The sequence below is a fragment of the Microcebus murinus genome, chromosome 15 (assembly GCF_040939455.1).
Source record: "Microcebus murinus isolate Inina chromosome 15, M.murinus_Inina_mat1.0, whole genome shotgun sequence".
NCBI classification, from domain to species: Eukaryota; Metazoa; Chordata; class Mammalia; order Primates; family Cheirogaleidae; genus Microcebus; species Microcebus murinus.
Genome location: NC_134118.1, coordinates 74,591,912 through 74,613,123, shown reverse-complemented (window position 1 = coordinate 74,613,123; position 21,212 = coordinate 74,591,912). Strand labels below are relative to the sequence as shown.

The window sequence follows — 21,212 nt, the reverse complement described above, 5'->3', positions numbered from 1 at the left end:
TACGAAGCTTCCAGTTCCACCCATGTTTCTGCAAAAGACTTTGTGTGTGTGTGTATATTCATGGGTACATGTGCAGTTTTGCTGCATTGATGTACTGCGTTGCGGTAAAGTCAGGGCCTTCAGTGCATCCATCACTAGAGTAGTGCACCTCGTACCCACCGAGCTACCTCCCACCACCCGTCTACCCCCACTTCCGAGTGTGTCCATCTCCGTTCCCCACCCTGCTCCCATGTGTGCGCATCAGCTCACACTGCGAGAACGTCGATATTTGTCTGTGTCTGAGTTGTTTCACTTAAGGTAATACGAAGCTTCCAGTTCCACCCATGTTTCTGCAAAAGACTTTTCATTCTTTTTATGGCTGAATAGTATTTCACTGGGTATATATACTGCATTTTCTCTATCCAGTCCCGTGAGAGGCATTTAAAATTTATTTGAGGCCGGGCGTGGTGGCTCACGCCTGTAATCCTAGCACTCTGGGGGACTGAGGAGAGAGGATTGCTTGAGCTCAGGAGTTTGAGACCAGGCTGAGCAAGAGCAAGAGCCCGTCTCTACTATAAATAGAAAGAAATTAGCCAAACAACTAAAAATAGAAAAAATTAGCCTGGCATGGTGGTGCATGCCTGTAGTCCCAGCTACTTGGGAGGCTGAGGCTGGAGGCTTGCTTGAGCCCAGGACTTTGAGGTTGCTGTGAGCTAGGCTGACACCATGGCCCTCTAGCCCGGGCAACACAGTGAGACTCTGTCTCAAAAGAAAAAAAAAATTTATTTGAATATTGTTTCATTCAAAGTGAGCTGTTTGTATATATAAAGCACTACTACTAGGTGCTGTGGAGAATTGTGGTGATAAGAATAGTAATTAATATTACTCATACATGATACTTATTAGAATTTACTATTTGCCAGATACTCTTTTAAGTGCCTTACATGTATCAAATCGTTTTAATTCTCATCACAACCTTGTGAAGTAGGTACTGCTATAATCTCCATTTCTCAGTTGATAAAACTGAGATTTAAAAAAATGTTAAGAAAAGTCAGGATTCAGTCCAGATATTTGGCTCATACTGTAATCATGAGGCTATACTGCTTCTCACTATGTATATCTCTGTAACAACTCGTGTTTTAGGTCTGGTAGGGACATAAAAAGGCTTCTCAAGTTTGTAAACAAAACCTGAGAGAGTTAATAAATTTCCAGTGAATGACATAGACTGCACGTTCTGTGGGACTTCAGGGGAGAAAGAGCTCAGTCTCCTTTTGACAAGTATAGTCACAGAAGGCCGTCTCCAAGTACATAAGGGAGTCTGATAGGGCATTTTTGGTGGAGAGAATAGACTGAGTAAATGCTGTGACAGGAGGAAATGCCTAGTATGTTGTTCCCTGATTAGCTTTTGTATCAAAAGTAATCCAGTAGTTTTCTTGTGGGTCAGCGAAGGAGATAGTATATAGAGCAAAGTGAAAGGTGGAACAGTGCCAGATCCTAGGGGACTAATGATGGGCTTGAACCCCCAAAAGTGCAACCTTGCCATTGAAATAAGTTTGGGGTCTTATTCTTTCAAGTTTCTACTTGAAAACATTTCTTGACATTCATTAGCTCAGTGATGTGTTTAAATAAAGCTTTTTAAATTCCAATTATAATAGATGAATTTGTTCATTTTTCTTCCCTCCTAAAATTATCAGTACCTAGCATTTTTGTACATTATTTGGAAATTCAGGTGTTATATGATATTCTTATTGCCAGAGAGACATTCTGGAGGCTTTTTGTAAGTGATTTTAAGATTCAGATCCTTATTGTACTTTTATTACCCCTAACCTTTTATCCAACTACAAGATTAAATCTCTTCTTATAAATTAACCCATCTAAGTATCTGCAAATTAAAAGAACAACTAAAGATTCTTTATTCGGTGTCAGAAACTCTGTATTCTAAAGCAATAATATAAAACAAAGCCTGTTTTAAAATTCATTTTGCCCATAGTATCTGAATTTCAAGTCTTCAATAAAATCTGGTTCATATTACTACCTCTAGCTCTGTTTTCTAAAAATAACTAACACTGTACTATGATTCAGATCTGTTCACATTTTGAAATCTTGATACACAAAGCATTTCTGACTTATAACAAGCCATGAGATGGTATGAAATTAATCATAGGACAGGTCTTAATGTGAATAGCATTAGGTCTGTAATGCTATTTTTCCAGCATTGAGGTTTCTGCTTTGTGCCTACACAGTAGACTGGTAGCTTAAATTGTACCTTAAGATTTTGTTTTTGTGTTTAATTAACATATGTTTAATTTATAGGGTTTTTAAAAAATTTATTTACTGTTGTTTACATTTATTTTACGCTGAGTCTGTTTCTGTGCCATAAGTTTTTGTTTCTTCAGGGATATCTTTTCCTGCTGTGCATACTCTTCTTCTGGTTTGGGAACAGTTTGTTCCTTTTTAGTAAGGGTCGTCTCGATGTGATGGTGGAGCTCACATAAGGGTTAAACTGACCGTGAGCTCTGCAAGTCCTGTGGTGCATGCTGGGTGCTTTGTTCACCTGGATGTATACAAGGATCGTAGAATCTGCATCTAAACCCTTAAGTTGGGCATTGCTGTCTGCATTTTTAAGCATATGCTGCAAAAATTCACTCTTTTTGGGTCACCAACCCTGTGTTCAGCCCCACTGTTTGATCTGGGGACACGTACCAACTCCACCATTGTGATTTCAGAATGGTGCACATTGTTTCTGTCAAGTGACATCTCTCAGATACTTGGGGCTTTTTGTATATGCATTGATGGCCTGGGCTGCTTCCTGGGTGTTCTTGAAGTGAAATGAAGATTTGAACCTCTTTTGCTTGATTTTGTGGGGTTTTCCTGGGTAAGTTTAAATAGCAAACCATTTTCACAGATGCTTAGAAAAGGTTAATTTTTGTTTTTTTGTAGTCCTTTTCAACATTAATTAGGTCATAAAATGGATTTACTTTAGTATCCTAAATTTTATAAATTCATAAATTTTATGAACTTTAGCAAATTTCATAAACTTTTTTACTCATGTAATATACAGATCATCTCATATGCAGGGATAATTAATGTGGAACTTGTTTCCAGTTATACAGATGTCTTAATATCCACTTTATCATCTATACCTAAGGGATATGGCTTTTTATTGGCAACAGTTGGCAACAGAACAGAGAAGTAAATGGTGAATTATGTAATGGGCTCAGCATTGCTACTGACTAGTTGTTTATTTTCAGTCAACTCCTTTAGGATTTGGTATTAACTTCCAAGTCTTTTCAGTTTAGACAGTTAAATATGACTGTGAATGACTGAACAGGTTTTAAGAGCACATCCTTCATTTATACTGTTCATTTATCCAGTAGACATTTAACTGACCACCTGCACTGTGCTTGCCATTACCTTTTAATCTTCGATTTGGAGTCAGCTAACGTTCTGGAACTCCCACTATCAGTTTATAGCATTTACTTTCCCCTGCCTTACCAGGATGACTATTTCTTATCAGTAAGGTCACGGGGAGGAAAAAATAGACTGGGGACTAAATTTCCTGCTCTGAATATACAGAAGCGTCTTGGTTGTCAGGGAATACATAGAATTTTGGATTTCTGCCTTTTCTATAATGTTTTTTAAAACCTGTATGTTTTTTGTGTGTCTGATACAACTGTAATCTACATTATGAGTTTTAAGTGGCAAGGATCGCTACGCTCAAATATTTGGAGATTGACCCTGGAGGTAATAAGTAACAGTTTTATTAAATAACTATATGCCTACTTTTTATGTAAAACAATTATTTGGATATTCTTTTTTGAGAAGAGTTAGGATGCTGTCGATGTGACTGTGCAAGTTACTAACATACTGAGGTTAAAGTGCAGCAGTTAAGCACTTTTTTTTAGTTCAGCAAATATATGTTGAAGGCTAGTGGGTGAGAGTATATCTTTATGGGAAAGCAAATAATTTCACTAATGTCTGTATTTTTCTAGTTCAGTGTTTGTCAAACTGTAGATATTAATATGTTGGTCATGAAATCAGTTGAGCTGTGACCAGTATTTAAAAAAAGAAAAAGTAGAAAGTAAAATAGCAGTATATACCAGATATTAAGTAAATATTGTTTAGTAAACTTTGGTTTTACTTAGGCACATATCTATTATAAATACTATATCAATAAGAAAGGTTTCTTCCTGTGAGCCACAGTCAAATAGTTTGAAAACCAATTTCTAAGTATACAGCTGGAGAGGGGTATTGGCGTGGGGTAAAGGTAGGCTTCCTGTGGCATAAGATGACTGGAACATCCTAAGGGTGAGAATGAGGGTGTGTTATTGTGGTAGATGAAAGCATCGGGAGGTGAGTACTGGGAGCAAAACAATGCCTCTTATGGCAGCTTTTTTTATTGCAGCATTTTTAGTAATAGAAGAACAAATGGGCTGGAACCAAAGACAAAGAGGGATGGTGCTGGTGAAGGGTGGGGTTGTATTAATTGTCCAGAAGCTAAGAACATGTGCCCTGTGGTCCCCCACACCCATACCAGTCCTTGGCCTCTTAGGGACCATACAGCAGAACTCCACCACCACCCCCACACCCCCCCCTTTGTCTGTGGAAAAATTGTCTTCTGTGAAACCGGTCCCTGGCGCCAAAAAAGTTGGGGACTGCTACATATTCCTATGTGTTTGGTGAGGAGGCATCACCTAATAGTTTTCTTTTTTTTCCCCCTACATCAGACTGGTAATATGCCAAAATTATTCCGGCTCAGCCTCCTGAAGTGCTAGGATTACAGGTGTGAGCCATTGTGTCCAGCCCCAGCATCATTTCTTGAAAAGACAATTCTTTCCCCATTGGAAACTTTCTATAAAGAATAATGAATAATTTTAAACTTAATTTTCCTATAGATAATTTTTTAAAGTCTTTCTGTTTAGATTACAAATATTAGTAAATAATGGATTTATATTTCCATGGATACGCTTGAATTTTATAAAGTTCTGTGGAAAAAATAAACAAGGCAAAAAGTCTTCTTAGTAAAGCTATTTTTGCAAGAAAGTTGTAAGCCAGTTTTAGTTTATTGATTGGATACTTTTTCCTACTTGCTAAGGTATTTCAGTGTTGGCAATTTGAAGTATGAAATGTCCATTATGGAAAGCTTGGTCATTGACTATGCATTTTAGGAATTTGTTTCTATGTCCATACCAGGCATAATGAATTAAGGTATCTGTTAAAAATCTATAGGATTTTTGCTCAATACACAATTGTAGAACTCATGCCCAAATTTGTATGATACTTTTTTCCTTTCTCTCTGTGTTATATTGTTAATGTACTGTTAAGATTGTTAGGATCTAATTAAGATTAATGCCACATGAGCAGTGTAATGCAGCCTGATGAAGTTTTAAACGCCAGAATATATGAGCAGAAATAATAGCTTGTGTTTATTGATTTCTTACTATTTGTCAAATATAGTATTGCTTAATGTTTTTCATTATTTATCTCGTCTACATACCATACTCTAGAAGTGGGTGAGAAAACCAAGGTACTCCAAAGAGACTAATAAGTAACTTGTGCTGGACCACAGAGCTAACATGTATGTGGCAGGGCTGGAATTTGACGCTAGATCATTCTGACCGCAAAGTGCATTAAGGTCATGGGGTTTCTCTTCTGGGCCACTCTGAAGGAAAAGTGATCTTTTTTTCCAGTCTTTTTTGTTATTGTTTTTCAGCCAGTAAGTAGTAGAATTAGGTAGTAGAATGCTAATTATTGACATCTGGTAGTCAGCCTTCCAAAATAGTTCCTGATTTTTTTTGTCTTGAATTTGGGAGCTAACTTTCAGATCGTACTTTCTTATAATCCAAGATCTAGGGATGTAGCTAGCAGGAACTATTCTATATCCATTGGAAGGTTTAGTTGTTAACATTAATTGGCTCCAACTGTCACTGTGCTCAACATTTACATTTCTGGGAGCTAGAGTTTGATTGGTCTAACTTGGATCATGTATATTTTCTTTAGCTGGGGAGGGGAGGGTAAATAGCTTCACCAAGACTGCAAAGGATAGAAATGTCCTTAATATGATTGGGTTCTGTTGCAGAAAGAAGGGGAAGGAGATACCAGGTAGGCAAAACCAACAAGGGTCCATTATGTAAATAACAACCCTAATGTGAGGATAATTAATGGATAATATGGTTATTTTAAGTTTAGAGATACTGAGTATCTGGGAGTGGAGTTGGGGGAAAATTAAGAAAAAGGAAAGACTTAAATATTTAAAAAATTAATTGAATGTATTAATAATGAGTTAATTATAATTAATTATAGCTAAACTCTCTTGCTTACTCAATTCCCTTTTTTCCCTTCCCCAGCAAACCTCATGTGGTTGGGTAGAACTGGTTCTTCATCTGGCCTATTGTAGAAACTCTAAGCCATTTTACTTAATGCCTTTTGAAACCCAGAAACCCATCTTGTAACTCAAAAGTATTGGCTTTTAAGATTTTGTTTTTTCAATGTGTTTCAGAAGCCTAAATATGAAACTCGGAGGCCATAATGTCGAATTTGGTTCTCTGTGTTCTGTTGTGTATTTCCTTTTCTATGACAGTGGGTGTCTCTGACTGAATGGGTGGGGAGAAAGTGTGTGGAGGGCACAAGAAAGTAGTATAGACTAAGGGACCTTGAGTAGTATTTCCAAAAGATATTCTGCTACATCTCCACAGCCATCCTCACAGCTGAGTAATGAGATCTACATATGCTTTGAGAAGTGGCAAGTCCAGGGCAAATCCTGTCGTTTTAGGGCAATAAAATCTAACTGTAAGAAGAGCTTTTACTGAGGAGAAGGAAAGGCGTAATCAGGGAAGCAGCCATCTCACCACCTTCACCTCATCCCAGAGCCCTCTTCATCTTCTAGAGCTTCCTTCCAGATATCAGTTTTATTAGAAAAGCCTTATTAACATTTCCTAATTAACCAACTCTTGAAATATTATTTTAGGAAAAAGGAGAGATGCACTTTATGTAGGAGAGAACTTGAATTTTGCGCTTGTGGCAATACCTAAAAGATAAATGCTTCCATTCATGCATAAGATGAAGTTGAGAGTTAAAATTAGGTAATTTATATCTTATACTGTTGCTTATTAAAAAATGTTAACACATATAATTTATTTCTATTTATCTCATTTTAATGTAAGTTGAACCTTATGCAAATCTAGGTTGCAACGAACTGTACACAAATGATGCATTAGGAATAACCATCATTATCAGGAAACAAATGGTTAGGAAGCATAATACCTGTAATATTACTCCTGTGTCGGGTATGTAGGCATTTCTGAGATCCCATTAGAAAAGGAGTAGTCCCAGTTTAGTATGTTTGGCAGAAGAAATGATAAAAGAAAATTTTGAAGTGTCACATACTAAAGTAAATCTTTGTTTAAAAATTTCTGGTTTTCAGATCTTTTGAATTACTACCTAGTTTTGTAAGGCAAGATGTCAGTTTCTGCAGAGTAATTACTTGAGTCACTGAAGTCACGTGCCTGACGTCAATGTTTATTGTGCTGCTGCACCTCATTCTATCTCATGAGAATGAGAATGGCCTTCTCTGCTCTTCTGCTTCCTGGTTCATCGGGCTATTGGAGAAAAGTCTGTTTTGTTTGCTTATTATCTTCCTTGTGCAGATAGCCTGGAAATTTTTTTCATGGGGCTGGTGATGTATCATGGATGTTAAGTTGTATAGAAATGTTTTGCTTTTTATTTTTTGTGAAGAGTACATGGCCATGCTTCTTCACTTCTACCCAGAGAAGGGCAACGTAGGGGGAAAAAGTTTAAAGCTTGCAAAATATTTTATAATAGATTTCTTTAAAAAGTAATTTCAGACTTACAGAAGTTGAAAAATAATACAAAGAACCCCATGTACCCTTTACCCCATTCCTGAAATGTTAACGTTTATCACATTTGTTCATTCTGTCTCTGTTCTTTCTCTCAGTGTGCAGTATATAATATATAGCATTTTATATATTGACATATGTAGTGCATGTATACACTACATTATTTTCTGAGCCATGTAGAGAGTAAAATACAGACGTAATGCACTTTTACCCTTGACTGCCTCAGTGTGTCCTTAAGAAAGGACATTTTCTTATGTATAGCAACAGTACATTTTTCAAAATCAGAAAATTGACATTGATGCAGTACTATTATCTGATCTGTACACCATTTTCTAATATGCCAGTCGTCCCACTGTGTCCTTTAGTACAAAAGAAAAAACACTCTCTTCCTGGTCCAGGATCTACTCCTGGAGCACATGTTACGTTTAGTATAGTCTCCTTTAATCTAGAGCAGATCCTCAGTCATTCTTTATCTTTCATAACCTTGACATTTTTGAAGAATACAAGCCATTTATTTTGTAAAATTTTCCTTAGTTTGGGTGTATCTGGTTTCTCCTTTTAAGACTCATTTTATGCACTTTGGGCCAGAACACCACAGAAACGTTCATTATAACAGAAAGCCTTAATAGGCTGCTGACTCTTCCTTCCAAAAACATTTTCTAAATTATTTTTATTTAATATTATCATATGGAAAGCAGAGTCAGATTCACAGATTTGTCAAGATATTATAAATGTTCTATTGTATTTATTCTCCAGTTACTTTTTCTTAAGAAAATTTGTGGCCTTTCAGGTAGCTTTTAGAAAGCGGAAATTATTCAGTAAAATTTGGATGAAGGTGTAGGGAAGAACTTAAGGTTAAGAGCAGCGGTCCCCAACCTTTTTGGCACCAGGTACCGGTTTCATGGAAGATAATTTTTCAGCGGGCCGGGGGTGGGGAGGGTGGAGTTTCAGGGTGATTCAAGCGCATTGCATTTATTGTGCAGTCAAACCCCTCTGCTGCTGATGGTCTGTATTTGCAGCTGCTTCCCAGCGCTGGCATCACCGCCTCAGCTCCACCCCAGATCATCAGCATTAGACTCTCACAAGGAGCACAACCTAGATCCCGCACACATGCAGTTTACAGTAGGGTTGGCTCCTGTGAGAATCTAATGTCCCCACTGATCTGACAGGAGGCGGACCTTCCTTCACTTGCTCACCTGCTGCTCACCTCCTGCTGTGCAACCCCATTCCTAACTGGCCGTAGACTGGTACTGGTCCACAGCCCTGGGGGTGGGGACCACAGGTTTAGAGTATGCGACGTATGTAAATGAACATGGGTATTGCAATGCAGGGACTGGGCGTTTATACCCTTAGCCAAGAATGGTAAGTTACTCATTTTTGGAATACTTCTGCCAAAACACTGAAAGCAATGTACTAGTCTCCTTTTAGAAGTTTTACACCTTTCCAAGGCAAGCATTCAAATGCATTCAATAGGGAGATAAGCGAGAACCCTGTTAATACCTGGTAGAAGCAAGTAGACATTTAAGTTTATTAGTATAGTATTTACAAGTACAGTATATACATTTATTACTTTGTTTAATATATTAACCCCTTCTATATTCATGTCTTGCTCCTGTTACCTCTTTGAATTATCGAGAAACAGAGCTTGCAACCTACAGTATAGCTCATTTGGCTTATAGCTTAACAGTAATAAAACTAGTTCTTAGCACTGACCCGGTGGCTCTCTGTTGCGTCCCTCCTCCTCCCATCGACCAGCTGATTTAAGATCTCTGTTCTAACCCGAGCGTGTTTATAGTGATTAGGGAAAGTTCAAATTCAGGCTTTGCCACGTGATAGTTTGTTAAGTGACTTAATATTTATGATTATTTCTTTATCTGTAAACAAAAGGGAATGAGTCCATTTAAACCATAAAGATTGCAAGAGCAGTCTGGGAAATTTGCTCCACTCCCTAAAAGTCAGGCGGGGCACGGTGGCTCACGCCTGTAATCCTAGCACTCTGGGAGGCTGAGGTGGGCAGATCACTCAAGGTGAGGAGTTCGAACCCAGCCTGAGCAAGAGTGAGACCCCCGTCTCTACTAAAAATAGAAATTAATTGGCCAACTAAAAATATATAGAAAAAATTAGCCGGGCATAGTGGTGCAGGCCTGTAGTCCCAGCTACTCGGGAGGCTGAGGCAGGAGGATCGCTTGAGCCCAGGAGTTTGAGGTTGCTGTGAGCTAGGTTGATGCCACCGCACTCTAGCCCGGGTAACAGAGTGAGACTCTGACTCAAAAAAATAAAAAGTCAGAATAAAATGGTTGGTCTTATGTTTTATTTTTACAATGTTCATTTAAATATTAGCATAGTGCCATTCCCTTTATTCTTTATCAAATAATTAGTTACATTTTCCTTAAAATAGCATACTTCTAAATAATCTCTATTAGTTTTTGGCATAAAATCTATATTACTGCTAAATAATTTGAGGATGTAATTAATAATCACTTATGCTAAAATCACCTATTTGAAATTATGTATGAGGTTTTCAGAGTTTTCAGTGCTTTGGAAAAGTTTCAAATGCTTCTTTATTTATATATGTTTATTATAAGCTGCAGCATATATCATGTAGCTTTCAAGGATGCTGATATATACTTAATATTTAAAGATGACTTATCCAAAGTTACTCGGTTGTCCAGGATTAGAACCTGGGCCTTTTGCTAACACCTTTTTGCTCTTTTCACTTATATGATGGTTGAATCTGTTAGAATTTCTCTATTTTCATAACCCTATGAAAATACTGTTTGTGTGCTTATTTAGAAAAATAATTATTTAGATCAATCTGTAAGTGCAAAGTAGGAAATGAAAGTTTGTTCTCTGTTTCTAACAATTCTACTCCCCAGAGGAAACCCTTATTAACATATTACCTCATATATGGTCATACTGTTTTCTCTGTATTGATAATTACACATGTAAAGCATAATTTTTAAACCAATAAATTTAAAAAATAATTTGCATATTATAAATGCTGGTCTACACCTGGCTTTTTTTTTTTAGACAGAGTCTCGCTCTGTTGCCCTGGGTATAGTACAGTGGCATCACTACAGCTCACTGCAACCTCAAACTTCTGGGCTCAGGCAGTTCTGCCTCAGCTTCCTGAGTAGCTGGGACCACAGGCACATGCCACGAATGCCCAGCTAATTCTTTTGTTTTTAGTAGAGATGGGGTCTCACTCTTGCTCGGGCAGGTACTGAACTCCTGACCTATTTATTTAATTCATCACCAATGGGTGACATTTCTGTTGGTTCGAATTTTTCAATATGACACATCATGTTTCAGTGAAATCTTTAAGTCTTTGGGCACTTGTTGAATCAATCCCAAGAAATAGAAATCTTATCTTTTGATAGATGTTTCCAAACTGCCTCTCAAAATGGTTGTATCAATCTTTACTTCCACTGTCAAGTTGAGCAGTTTTCATGTATTTCTTATCCTGCCCATTTTTTCCCTCCAAACTCTTTTTCTAACAGTCATATAAACTATCTTTTTTTTTTTTTTTTTTTTTTTTTTTTTTTTTTTTTTTTTTTTTTTTTTTTTTTTTTTTTTTTGAGACAGAGTCTCGCTTTGTTGCCCAGGCTAGAGTGAGTGCCATGGCGTCCTAGCTCACAGCAACCTCAAACTCCTGGGCTTGAGTGATCCTTCTGCCTCAGCCTCCCGGGTAGCTGGGACTACAGGCATGCGCCACCATGCCCGGCTAATTTTTTATATATATATCAGTTGGCCAATTAATTTCTTTCTATTTATAGTAGAGACGGGGTCTCGCTCTTGCTCAGGCTGGTTTTGAACTCCTGACCTTGAGCAATCCGCCCGCCTCGGCCTCCCAAGAGCTAGGATTACAGGCGTGACATATAAACTATCTTTTACAGACTGTATTCACATCAATTATTTCTTCTTTTCAGAAATAGGTGTAAGCATGTCTAACATGGAATGTGTAGCTGTAGTTCTCATTGTGAAACGACAGCCTAATTATTTCAAATTGTAATTTAAAATTCATATTTTAAGGAAATTTTCTCAGATTAATTCCATCTAGTTTTAGGTACTGTAGTCCCAAGATTTCTTTGTAACAAATTAAATATAGGCAACATGACTAAAATTTTGTTTTATAGTACTTCAATATTAGAACTTTGTTTTGAAATGTAATTTTGGATTGGGAACCCACAAGTCGTACCTTGAAGTCAGTATTTTTTTTTTTATTATCTTTGTATCTCCTATACTATATAGAAAACTGCTATTCATATACAAAATTCTCAATAAGTATCTTCAGTTGAGTGTGGTATGTGCTGTACAGATTTTAGATCATGAGTTGGCAGTTGGCAAATTATGGCCCATGTGCTAAATCCCGCCCTTCACCTGTTTCGTAAATAGAGTTTTATTGAAACACATTCATACCCATTCATTTACATATGTGTATGATTTGTTTTGTACTCCTGCGGCAGAGTTGAGTAGTTGCAACTGTGTGGCTTCGAAAGCCCAAAATACTCTCTGGCTCTTTGCCGAACCCTATTTTAGATTATAAGCACTTTGGCATTAATATGTTGTTGTTTTCTTTCTGTAGCACATAGTAAGATGTTCTACCCACATTGTGCATAATTTATGGATTTATTCAAGGATTTATGCAAGTGCAACTGCAGAAAAAATTCCTAGAAGTGAACTTGCTGGGTTGAAGAGTATTTGTGTATATTAAATTTTGATAGCTTTTGTCTTCCCAAAGGGACTATTCTAGTTTATACTTAATAATTTTGTGATAGGGCCTTTTTCCACAACTCTTTTGCCCACTCAGTGTGTTCACACTTTTTTAAATCTTTACTAATCTGATTTAGGAAAATGATATTGTGGGTTTCATTTGTATTTCTTTTTATGGGTTAGATTGATCTTTTTTTCATGTTTAAAAGCCATTTGTGGCTGGGTGTGGTGGCTCATGCCTCTAATCCTAGCATTCTGGGAGGCCGAGGCGGGCGGATCGTTTGAGCTCAGGAGTTTGAGACCAGCCTGAGCAAGAGTGAGACCCTATCTCTACTAATAAATGGAAAGAAATTAGCTGGACAACTAAAAAATATAAATGTAAAAAAAACAAATTAGCTGGGCATGGTGGCGCGTGCCTGTAGTCCCAGCTGCTCGGGAGGCTGAGGCAGGAGGATTGCTTGAGCCCAGGAGTTTGAGGTTGTTATGAGCTAGGCTAACGCCACGGCACTCTAGCCCAGGCAAGAGAGTGAGACTGTCTCAAAATAAATAAATGAATGAGTGAATGAATAAATAAAAGCTATTTGTATTTCTTTTTCTTGAATTGTCTTTTAATGTCCTTCCTAGTACATTTGTTAAGTATGCTATACTCATATAAGATATACAGTAACCATGTGTCAAAGATTTATTTAACTCTAATGAGGGAACCAGCATGATGACAAGGCTGATTCAGAGGATGATAAATGCAACTGATATGTATATAGGCAGTGAAAGAAAGAAATTTCTTACAGGGCAAAAACAAAGAAATAAACAGAACCACAACTCTAGGGTTATTTTTTTCTACTGGACAGAACTCATTTTTGTTTTGCCAGTGAAAATAACCATTTTCAATTTATCTTCTGCAAGTCATTTTCTAACATTACAGAGTCTATCTCTTAATAGTAAATAGCAAGGCATGTATAGTTCTCTTCTCTAGAGCATCAGATGACTATTAGGCATGCTTGTTGTTGATGCTCTAGTATGACTTTGAAAGGACATGCCAGAATCTTTTTGCCTTATTTTCAGGTTTGGGGCAATTTTTCTTAACACTTTCCTCTATTTAATTGAAATTATTTCAAATGATACAATTTATGTATGATTTACCAATGAACTTCTAAGATGGTTACAGAGCTCACTATTGTCTCTTGTCAAACATACTCACCCTTCTTTTTTTGCTCTCTAGGAACTCATTATACAATGACAAATGGAGGCAGCATTAACAGTTCTACACACTTACTGGATCTTTTGGATGAACCAATTCCAGGTGTTGGTACCTATGATGATTTTCATACTATTGATTGGGTACGAGAAAAATGTAAAGACAGAGAAAGACATAGAAGGGTAAGTTCTGCCAATGATACCAGACTGCCAAAATGTATGTTATAGATTAAAGTAAATATAAATAAATTTCTGCATTTCGTATGTGATATATTTTTTCTCTAAGAGTTTGTATGTTTTGTTTTGTTTTATTTTTAGTTTACTTATACCCCATATCTTTCCAGAAAGGATTTGAGGTAGCTTAAAAACAGAGAAATATTAATACATAAGAAGACAAAAGTAGGAAGGAAAGGGGAAGACACAATGTAAGAGTTGCGGGGAGAGCAAACCAAGTGCAAGATGGGGAGGTCAGCATGATTTTTGGCTTTGAGCAGCCCAGCAGTTAAGGCAAAAGAGGAAACTTGTTGCATAACTCTTATTAAAAAAGAACAAATGTACGAGGAGATGGTTTTGTGGGATTTTGCTGTTTTCTTTTATCCCCCTTTCTAGTATTAGATTCCGAGATAGCTCTCAAATTGGATCCTGAATAAGGCTTATTGAGTGTTGTCATGAATCACTAAATCAAAAAAATTTTTTTGGCTTTAACATAAAATATAATTTATGGATCCTTTTTGTTGGTAATTGTGACTTACTGGCATAATGTAATCCAAAATACATTTTTCGAAAAAGAAAAAAAATATTTTTCAAAAATAGAATTCTAAGTCTCAAAAGACCCTATATAATTTTGGTGTCAGCAATGTACTTGTAAGTGAAAATTACTGTTTATACAAATTAATTATAACCTTTCATATTGTATATATGTGTGAAATCTGAAATTGAAATTAGAATACATTGTTTATGAAAGGTACAGCTTCTAAAATTAATCAGATATTTACCTTTAGGACATCATTGGATAAAAGATACAATATATAAAATCAGTGTTCTAATCCAGTGATTCTTACACTTTTTAGTCTCTAATCAGTGATTCTTACACTTTTTAGTCTCAGATCCTCTTTAAACTCTAAAAGAAGACCCCAGGGAGCTTTTGCCTATATGGGTTATATCAACTGATATTTATCATAGTAGATAGTAAAACCCAGGAATTTTAAAAATACTTACTCATTTAAAAATAACAGTAACAAAAGCCATTACATGTTAACATAAGTAACATTTTTATAAAAAGTAACTATATTTTCCAAATAAAAAATATTTAGCAATAGGATGACATTGTGTTACATTTTTTAATGAATCTCATTGTCTGCCTTAATAAAAGACTTGGATTCTCATATCTGCTTTTTTTTTTTTTTTTTTTTTTTTACATTCAGTGTTATCTGTTGTTTTGATTGAAGTATGTGAATAAAATCCAACTTCACAAATAATGTAGTTGGAAAAGCTACAAATATTTTCTTTTTTTTTTTTTTTGAGACAGAGTCTCACTTTATTGCCCAGGCTAGAGTGAGTGCCGTGGTGTCAGCCTAGCTCACAGCAACCTCAAACTCTTGGGCTCAGGCGATCCTCCTGCCTCAACCTCCCAGGTAGCTGGGACTACAGGCATGTGCCACCATGCCCGGCTAATTTTTTCTATATATATTAGTTGGCCAATTAATTTCTTTCTATTTTTTTATAGTAGAGACGGGGTCTCCCTCTTGCTCAGGTTGGTTTTGAACTCCTGAGCTCAAAAGATCCACCTGCCTCAGCCTCCCAGAGAGCTAGGATTACAGGCATGAGCCACCGTGCCCAGCCTACAAATATTTTCATAATCTTTTTAGATTATCGTGCATCTTTGAATATATCCAATAAAGTGACAAGTGGTAGTTTCATAAAGGTTAGTTGTAACGTACACTCTGAAACTGTATCAATGAACCTTGTCTTCTGTTACATTAAAATCCATCGGATCACCTTGAACTTTCTACATGATTTTTGTAACATCATACAATGATCATTTAGAAAATATTGATTTACCAATTTATGCAGATCTTTCAAATGTTGACACTTTTCATTATACAATATCACAATACAATATAAAAATCATAGTGTTGATATCACCACTGATTTCTTCAGAAAAATCTTTAACTATTGGAACCCACCATCCTCAGAGTGATGAATACAAGTTTTCCAAAATTCTAATTTTTACTTGAAAGCTCCAACTCTATCATTGGAAACAAACACATTTATTTTACTTGAAATGACAGTATTCCTTGGTTCATTACTGAGAAAATACCGGTCAGATTCCCAGCTCTGAAAAACTATAATTCAATGTCCATCTTTCTTTCAAGTAAAACTGGTATTTCATGTAAGTGTCTTTGCAACTCAAATAAATTACACATAACCTCATACTTCGGTATGCAGCAGAAATGCTTTATAGTTCTTATTTCATCACGTAAAATATTAACAGTACTCAGTGATTGAGGCATTATAATTTTTATTGCTTCATTAAAAATGTTCATAAGTGAAACTGGCTCTTATTTTTGTACTGGGGTGCATGGCAGTAAAAAATGTAATGACTACCAATAAATACACTGGGTGCCCCTGCCTGATTCCTAATACGCAGCCAGCAGTTTTGCTATTGCTTTTGCATTTTCAGTAAAAAGGTAACACGGTGAAAACAGACACATAATGTCTTAGTATTGTTATGAATAGTTCTGATCGTGCATACCCCTGGAGAATGTCTCAAGGACTCTCCAGGGTGTCTGTACCATACTTTGAGAACCATTGTTTTAATCCAAAATACCTAAGTGAGACACACTATAAATCCTGTGTCTTGGATGATTATTAGATAAATAAAATTGTACTTAGAGGTATATATTCAAACCATATTGTCTTGCTCCATTAGTGTAAAAGATAGTTATGTGTACCAATTAAAGTTTGAATTTGATTCAATTTAAAATGGTCTATGTCAGACTTTATGTGGTTTGTGGACTCCATGGGCTGTCGAAACCGCAAGGGGGTTTCAGCCTAGGTCCATTTGCTCACCATATAAAGAGCCACTTACTGAAACAATGTAGACTGCCAAGGAAGAAAGGAATTTTTTTAATATGAAAGGAGAATCACCCTAAAATCTGTTTGTCCAATGAATGCATTGGAGCAGGTAGTAGTGTGATCAACAAGGTTGTGGGGCATGGTGAGTCTGCCTGGGGCCCTTTAAAATCTCAACTGTTTTGCAGAAATTCTGCCATTTCTGGGAAACAACTCAAAATTTCAACTAGTTAGTTAAGGGAGAAGATTATAAAAAGACATATAGGGGTAATTGAAATTTGTTCATAGAGCTGGTCACACTTGCACTCAAATCTTGAGGTTCTTATTAAAAATGAAGATATCTGGGTAAATGCTTGTCACCTGGTTTAAAGGTGTAACAACCGTCTAGCATAGTGACTATATCCCAAACTCACCTCTTATGTTATTTAGTTCAGAAAGTACTGTTCTATGAATGGTAACTGAGAAAAATTGCTAGATTCTAGAATTGTGGCTTCTATTCATAGTTTGAAAAACGAAGCGTAAACATTTCTAATTTCAGATCAACAGCAAAAAGAAAGAGTCAGCATGGGAAATGACAAAGAGTCTGTATGATGCGTGGTCAGGATGGCTAGTAGTGACACTAACAGGATTGGCTTCAGGTAAAGAACATTTTTAAAACAATCCTTCTTTAGTTAACAGAACTTCAGTAGTTCTCCCCACCTCCCCTCAATTTTTTTTTTTCAGGTGTACTGTTGGATTTTAAAAAGCATTTTCCTTCTCCTTCAAAAAATCTTCTTAAATGTAAGAATAGGAGGCACGAGACTTCCAAGTCTAGTCTTGGTTCTGTCTCTTTAAGTGTCTATCCAACTTGGTCGGTCTCTCTAGGCTCAGTTTCCCTATCTGTAAAATAAGTGTTTTGGACCAGGTGCCCAGTAAAGTATCTTTTGATGTTAACATCGTAATAGATAGCTAATAATATTTATCAAGTGCTCCTTATGTGTCATGCACAGTTCTAAAAACTTTACACATATTTAAAACTCATGGCAATCCTATGGTGCAAGTGCTGTCATTACCGCCGTTTTACAGAGGAGGGGGCTGAAGCACAAGAGAAGTGAAGCGACTTGACTAAGGCCACATAGCTGGTAAGTGGCCAGGGCAGGGTTTGAATCCAGCCAGGCAAGCTCAAGAGCCTACTCTCAATCACCATGTGGTGTAGCACGGCCACAAAGTCCCTGTGTGTGAGATTTGAGAAATAGAAGTTGAGGATCTGAAAACAAAGGTTAAAGAATGTTTTAATCGCTTTCAGCTTCCACTGTAGAACATTATGTCCAGAAGAACATGAAAAATTAAAATTTTTATGGAGAATGAAGGGAAGCCCTTTTCTCTCTGATATCTCTAATTGGGTGCACCCAAGAATTTGGTGGCCTCTGCGTATGTGACCCATTGATCTTTTTATATAAGAAGGATATACTATAAGAGAGACCATAAATTTGTGTATCTTTTTATTCTATCAGTAAAATAATCTCTCTTACATATATGATTTTCTTTAAGAAAAAAACTACAAATCTGAGTGTTACGAGTTCCACTAATTATTTCTAATTTTTAATGAGATTGACATCATTTTTAAGTCTATTGATTAAGTTTTTGGATTGAAACATATTGGTAAACACCCTAACTTCAATAGCTAGATTTATAAATCTCCTGTCTTTTGAAGATATTTCAGTATCTTTTAAACACTCTTGTTTTGGATCACAATTGATTTGGATGATGTGACTGGCTTTAACTCCAAAGAATAGCAATTTTTATTTTAAAGAATGGCTAGTTACAGTTTTTAAAAAGTAATATAAACTTACTTATATTTAAAATTGAAGATCTTAAATTCATATTAGAGTCCCTAAATGACCCTATATTTATAAGGAGCCCCCTGCTTTTTACCAGTCTTTATAGTTCTCAACTCCAAAAAACGGAGGTTATTTTTTTTACCATCTCCAACGCGTTTTCACAGGGGCGCTGGCTGGGTTGATAGACATCGCTGCTGACTGGATGACCGACCTGAAGGAGGGCATTTGCCTTAGCGCGCTGTGGTATAACCATGAGCAGTGCTGCTGGGGCTCCAATGAAACGACGTTTGAAGAGAGGGACAAATGTCCACAGTGGAAAACCTGGGCAGAATTGATCATAGGTCAAGCAGAGGTGAGCCTCGCTTCGTCTCCAGATAATTGACATACCAAAATGTCTCCAGTTCATTTAACTATAGAATTAATCACATATTGGATGATTGGTTGTACCCACATTAAAGGGGAAAAAAGAAGAAATGTAATAGAGTAGAATGAAAACTATGAGAATAAATTACAGCAAGAAAGAAGTAAGTATTGTTTCAGAACCATTTGTATTACTTGTATTAGTCAACTACATAGTCATGTATGAGTCTACTGGATTCTGATGCAAATATGTTTATTTTGAGTTGTAGGAGAAAAGTGATTGCAGTAGGATCTGTGTAAAGTTAATATGAAGTCAGGTTATTAAAACTAATTTATATCACTAAGGTTAGGAAGTATGGATTATGAAACTATGAATTTTCAAAAAATGTAAGATAAGCCTTTTAAGTGGAGAGAGTTCAGAGATTTTTCTCTGTGGCATTGCAGTGTTATTTTGCCACTCTAATGTTCTGTAAATAACATTCCAGAACTTGTTGTTGGTTTTTTTTTTACATGATCACATATGGATATATTTTTAAATTTTTGTTATAGCTTTAGAGCTAAAAAATATATATTCATTGGTAAAATGTGCAGTGTGCCATTTCTCAGCAGAGGTTGAAGTGTCGCTGAGATGTGTTGGTAACAAGACTTTGGGATCAGGAAAAGGCTAGGAAAAAGATTAAATGAGATTAAGGCTCCTTAGTATGTATAGGAATTAATTTTTGGATTCTATTTAAATATTTTGTTCATGTAAAGATTTTATTATTATCAAAATAACCCAGGAGCCTTTTACACATTTTACCCAAATTTCTTATGTGGTAAACACTTGCATTATTGGTGCGCTGTAAATTAAATTCATATTCTTGAACTATTTGCTTTTTAGGGTCCTGGTTCTTATATCATGAACTACATAATGTACATCTTCTGGGCACTGAGTTTTGCCTTTCTTGCAGTTTCCCTGGTAAAGGTATTTGCCCCATATGCCTGTGGTTCTGGAATTCCAGAGGTAAGCCTGGGTACATCCTGTCATTAAACAATCAGTGCGATGCTTATCTTTTTGCCTGTAGGGGAAAAAAGTAGTTTGGGTGAGGGGAATGGTTGGTTAGTAATATGAAAAAGAAAATTTTAAAAGTATAAGCTGATTGTAGACATTATTGAAAAATAACTCTTCCCTATAGTCATTTTAACATTTACTGTGAAGGTTTATTTATTTATTTTTTTCTCTCACCTCTAATTTAACACATGACCAAGCAGATTTTCAGAAGACTTGGTTTAACATCTGAAGCCTGGAAAAAATATCTTGTGGCCTAAAGTTATTTGATGGATTAGTTGATATTTTTGCTGTTATGACCCTAATTTTAAAACATTCATTCTCTTTTTATAATTGTCTTTGATTAGATAAGTTAATGATTCTTGAATTTGGCCATTGTATACTTTAAGAAAGCAATTGATCATAGTGGGTCAGTATTACAAACTTTTAGGCCTTATTTTTCAATAATAATTTAAGGGAGAATTATACTTAGGATTAACTGTGTTACAGCAAGTGTTACAGTGGATGGTCCTGAGGACAAACCAAGCGGCACTTGGACAAAGTTTTATTTGCAGGTGGGCTCAGAGGGGCCTCGCCACCAAATTCTGGGAACCATCTACCCAATTTTTCCCACTTTTATTAAGTTGGGGTGGTCCGTGGGGTGGGGTATCAGGTGCAGGTTAGTTGATGTGTCAGATAATAGGTTAATATTACGTTGATGCGCCAGGCAGTAGATTCAGTGTTATGCTGATGCCAGGCAATAGACTAGTTGATGGGCCAGGTAACAGGTTAGTGTGTGGGTCTTCCCTGAGTGGTGGGGTCTCAGGTGCCCAAAGTGCCAAGTAATAGATGAGGGTTCCCTTATCAATTGAACTTAATGTGAGCTCATTTCTTTCCCTTTTTTATTTTTCTGTACTTAAATAAGTTACCAGCTTTTTCCTAACATATTTCTTTTTAAAATAAATTGTAATTATTTTTAAAGCTGTATTAAGAATATCTTTAATTAAAGCAGTATCTTGTGATATTTAGCAGTTGTCATTCATCCTTCTTGACATATAGAAAAATATTAGAGATAATTACAGTACTCTGAGAAGGCATAATATTCTTTATTTTTGACACAACATCCAGAATGTATCTAAAATATGTTGCGCTTATTTCTACAACAGAAATTTTCAAATTTGCCTTTTC

The 21,212-nt window shown here is 36.2% G+C and overlaps 1 protein-coding gene across 8 annotated transcripts in view; it reads left to right on the top strand.

The window, feature by feature from the left end:
• The window catches only part of CLCN3 (chloride voltage-gated channel 3), an 87,194-nt gene that overhangs the window by 38,954 nt on the left and 27,028 nt on the right, over positions 1-21,212 (top strand). For all 8 annotated transcript variants that reach the window (XM_012770645.3, XM_012770648.3, XM_012770643.3 and 5 more), the window contains 4 exons: positions 13,768-13,925; positions 17,356-17,455; positions 18,802-18,989; positions 19,878-20,000. In XM_012770645.3, coding sequence (XP_012626099.1) covers positions 13,768-13,925; positions 17,356-17,455; positions 18,802-18,989; positions 19,878-20,000 — 569 coding nt within the window. The remainder of the gene's footprint in view (positions 1-13,767; positions 13,926-17,355; positions 17,456-18,801; positions 18,990-19,877; positions 20,001-21,212) is intronic.